Consider the following 4,200-nt stretch of genomic DNA (forward strand, 5'->3'; position numbering starts at 1 on the left):
GAGGTATGTATTAGTGGCCGATAAGAACTGTGATGAATTTATAGACTTTAGACAGAACAAGCATTATTATCTATAATAATGTATTGTGCTTTTTAATACCTTAAGTCCTAAGATGGCTCACTGGACGTCTGTTTGGAAGTGTGAAAATTTCATGCAGGTATTTCTGAACTGTTGTCTTTGAGAGGGACAGAGTCCCTTAGTTGGCTTCTTTGAACCACCAAATTACCAGTCATCTACCATAAATGTCTCTTCTCTAGATGAGGAAATGGAGGCCTGGAATGCTGAACAGTGTCACAACACACTCTAGGACTTAGAGGAATAATCTGAAATAAAACCCAGCTCTCCTGATTCTGAGACGATGTTCCTTCTACTTTATTAGAGCTACTAAAATTGTATCAAAGTTCTTGGGCTATAGATTGGGGTTAGCCTATATTGTAGACTGCAAACAGTGTCCTGGAAGCTGTGTACCTAGTTTAGTAAAAGGGATAATATGAAGAGTGTGTCTTTGGGTTTTAGAGGAGCCTAAGAGAACCTTATTTTATATTCCCATTTAAAGTAGTAGTGGTCTCTAATGTGTTTCCACCCAAGGGCAGACAGCCTCTGCTAAGTATCCAGAGCCAGGAGAACTTTACTACTGGAGGGGTACTTTCCCTGTATCATTTGGGATCAAATAAAATGGAGCTGTTATGAGATTATACTGTTAGAAACTGGTGGCCATATTAGTGGCTGGAGAAAAAAGCAGGTCAAGAGGGTCTGAGACACAGTGTAAAACTTGTCCAACACACTTAGTGATTACTAATTAAAAACAATATTCTTTTGTAGATTTTCTATCTCAGAGTGGTGTGCTTATATCAGCCCATAGTAAATGAAGAATCCAAACAATGTGACTGAATTCATTCTTTTGGGCATTACAGAGAACCCGGAGCTGCGGAAAATACTCTCTGCTGTGTTTCTAACCATGTATGTGTCCACAGTGTTGGGAAACCTACTCATTGTGGTAACTGTGATCACAAATCAGAGTCTGAGATCACCTATGTATTTCTTTCTTACTTGCTTGTCCCTCATGGATGCCACCTACTCTTCTGTCATTGCCCCGAAGATGATTGTGGACTCTCTCTCCAAGACCACTACCATCTCATTAGAAGGCTGCCTGACTCAGCTCTTTGCGGAACATTTCTTTGGTGGTGTGGGGATCATCCTTCTCATCGTCATGGCCTATGACCGCTATGTGGCCATCTGTAAGCCCCTGCAGTACATGACCATCATGACCTCTCGCATGTGCTATCTGCTGCTGGGAGGGGCCGGGCTGGGGGTAGTTTTCCACGCAGCAATACAGCTTCTCTTCATGTATCAGATACCCTTCTGTGGCCCCAATGTTATTGATCACTTTATGTGTGATTTGTTTCCCTTGTTGAAACTGGCCTGCATGGACACGCACACCCTGGGTCTCTTAGTCATCCTCAACAGTGGGGTGATGTGTGTGACCATCTTCCTTATCCTCATCACCTCCTATGTGGTCATCCTCTGCTCCCTGAGATCTTGCAGCTCTGAAGGGCGGCACAAAGCCCTCTCAACCTGTGGCTCCCACCTCACTGTGGTCATCTTGTTCTTTGTGCCATGCATTTTCCTATATGTGCGGCCTGTGGCCTCTTACCCCATAGACAAGGCAATGGCTGTGTCCTTTACCATTGTTGTGCCCATGTTAAATCCATTGATCTACACCCTGAGGAATGCTGAGGTAAAAAATGCCATGAGGAAATTGATGAAACGAGTGACCCTTGATGTCATTGGCTTATGTGCTAAGGAAAGATTTTTCCTACAAGGATAATGAGTTCCTACAAGTCCCATTCATTCCAAATCATTGGGTGCCCTAGAGTCAATGGCATCTTTTATGTGTGCCATTCAGATTAAGATACTATAATTAAGTTTTTTCCTAATTCTCTAGTACATTTGCTCCAACCTTGTTTTTAGAAGACTCTGGGAACCCTTTTTCCTCTTCCTTTTTTTTTTTTTTTAATTAATTCAAGTGTGATTTTCAATAATTCCAGTCCTGGTTCAATGTTTTTGTTTGTTCTTACTCTGCTTGCTGCTGAACTTCCTTTCCCAGAACTATTGCTTGGCTGGCTCCATCTCATTTTTTTTTTTTCCCTATTTTTACCTCCTTAAGGTGAAGTTTCCACATCTCTTTAAACAAGTCTCTCCTGATGTTTTTCCCTGGGCATTCCCCTTAGTTATTCTCTGCCTCTTCATTCCTGGATTCATTTTACTTGTTTTCATTTTGCCTAATGTCAAAAGAGAAGAAAAAGCCCACGGCAGCATAAATAACTGGTTATAAGTAAAAAATTTAGGATTATGATGTTTCTGTTTTAATTTTAGAATTACAGAACTGGAAGGATCTTAATGATATTCCTAGCCTCAAATGTTTGTACTCTGTTTGGGAATTTTTCTACTGTCAAAAGTAGGTCCAAAAGCTCCATCTTCTATTAAATAGGTAAGAGCTGTTTTTACCATTTATGTTGAAATTAGTACCTGTCAGTTTGAATGCAAATTTCTTCTCTTAACTCTTATAAGTTCATTCATATTAAATAGCTTTCTTGTTAATCATATTACTTCGGAGTTCAGGGCCTGTATTCTTTTTTTTTTTTAACAATTTTTTAAAAGATTTTTATTTATTTATTTGACAGAGAGATAGATAGATAGATATCACAATTAGGCAGAGAGGCAAGCAGAGAGAGAGAGAGAGAGAGAGAGGAGGAATCAGGTTCCCTGGGAAGCAGAGAACCCAATGTAGGCTCAATCTCAGGACCCTGGAATCATGACCTGAGTCGAAGGCAGAGGCTTTAACTCACTGAGCCACCCAGGAACCCCCAGTGCCTGACTTCTTCTTCTTCTTTTTTTTTTTTTTTAATTTATCTATTTATTTATTTATTTTCAGCATAACAGTATTCATTGTTTTTGCACCACACCCAGTACTCCATGCAATCCCGGCCCTCTCTAATACCCACCACCTGGTTCCCCCAACCTCCCACCCCTTGCCCCTTAAAACCCCTCAGATTGACTTCTTAACAGTAACATCTGAAACAAGTTTTGATCTACTCCCTTTTTATAGGAACTTGCTGTTACTAATGTTAGCTTATAAATCATATGATTCTCTCTCTATAAGAACTGAACATTTCAGTACTATTCATGATACAATTGCTTAGCAAAATAGAGTAAAATGGTGTCATAGTTTGGAGAAGATATCTTCTTAAAAAACTATTGCAAGCATGAAGTTAATGGAAAAACATTAGATGAACTTGCTTCCTATTTCACTGAGAAATATTAAATCATCAGAAGAACATTTCCACAGAGTCATGACTATCAATCTACCAGCATCTGTTCAATTATATACCACCTTCTTACCATCTCCAATAAACACATAACCTTGCTCCTATCCAAAGGCAACCAGTCTCTTTACAATCTGTGTTCTGAGCCTCCCCTCCATTTCACTTACAAAAAGGCATCTCTTATTTCACCTATATTTCCCTTACTGATGGATCATTTGCTTCAGCAAAGAAGCAGTCTGTCATTTCTTTTATTTTAAAAATGAAATCTTCCCTTGGTCTTATTTCCTTTATCACACACTACTCCATTTCATTTCCTCCTCTTTGTAGCAAAACCTAAGAGGCTCTTTGATGCCTGTTATCCAATTCTTTCTATTCTCTTTAAACATTTTCCCGGGATACTTCAGTACCTAACACTGAAAATGCTCATTTCAAGGTCACCAGTGACATCTGTGTCCTAAGTTTGAGTAGTCTTTCCTCATTTCTTATCTTATGGACTCCATCATTAATCCCAGTCAGAAGACTGAAGAATCTTTCTGTGTTCTAATCAGACAATAAGCAAATACAAAAGTACCTCCTCTTTCCCTGCAATTCTAGAACTCCAGCAGTAACTCACTCTATCTCACCCTGGATATTCACCGAGGCAGTGGTCCTTTGGGAAATTTGACTGGCTCTGCCCAGTAAGGCCCTGATTTTGAGATACCATTTTGAACACAGATGCGAAAATACTCAACAAAATACTAGCCAATAGGATTCAACAGTACATTAAAAAGATTATTCACCACGACCAAGTGGGATTTATTCCAGGGCTGCAAGGTTGGTTCAACATCCGCAAATCAGTCAATGTGATACAACACATCAATAAAAGAAAGAACAA

At 39.5% G+C, this 4,200-nt stretch overlaps 1 protein-coding gene across 1 annotated transcript; it reads left to right on the forward strand.

Moving 5' to 3' along the window:
- The first annotated feature begins 865 nt into the window (after positions 1-865).
- On the forward strand, positions 866-1,828 carry LOC116599072 (olfactory receptor 4C6-like). The gene has a single exon (XM_032358741.1). The coding sequence runs from the start codon at positions 866-868 to the stop codon at positions 1,826-1,828; it is 963 nt and encodes a 320-aa protein (XP_032214632.1).
- Positions 1,829-4,200: the final 2,372 nt, after the last annotated feature.

Source organism: Mustela erminea, chromosome 9 (assembly GCF_009829155.1).
Source record: "Mustela erminea isolate mMusErm1 chromosome 9, mMusErm1.Pri, whole genome shotgun sequence".
NCBI classification, from domain to species: Eukaryota; Metazoa; Chordata; class Mammalia; order Carnivora; family Mustelidae; genus Mustela; species Mustela erminea.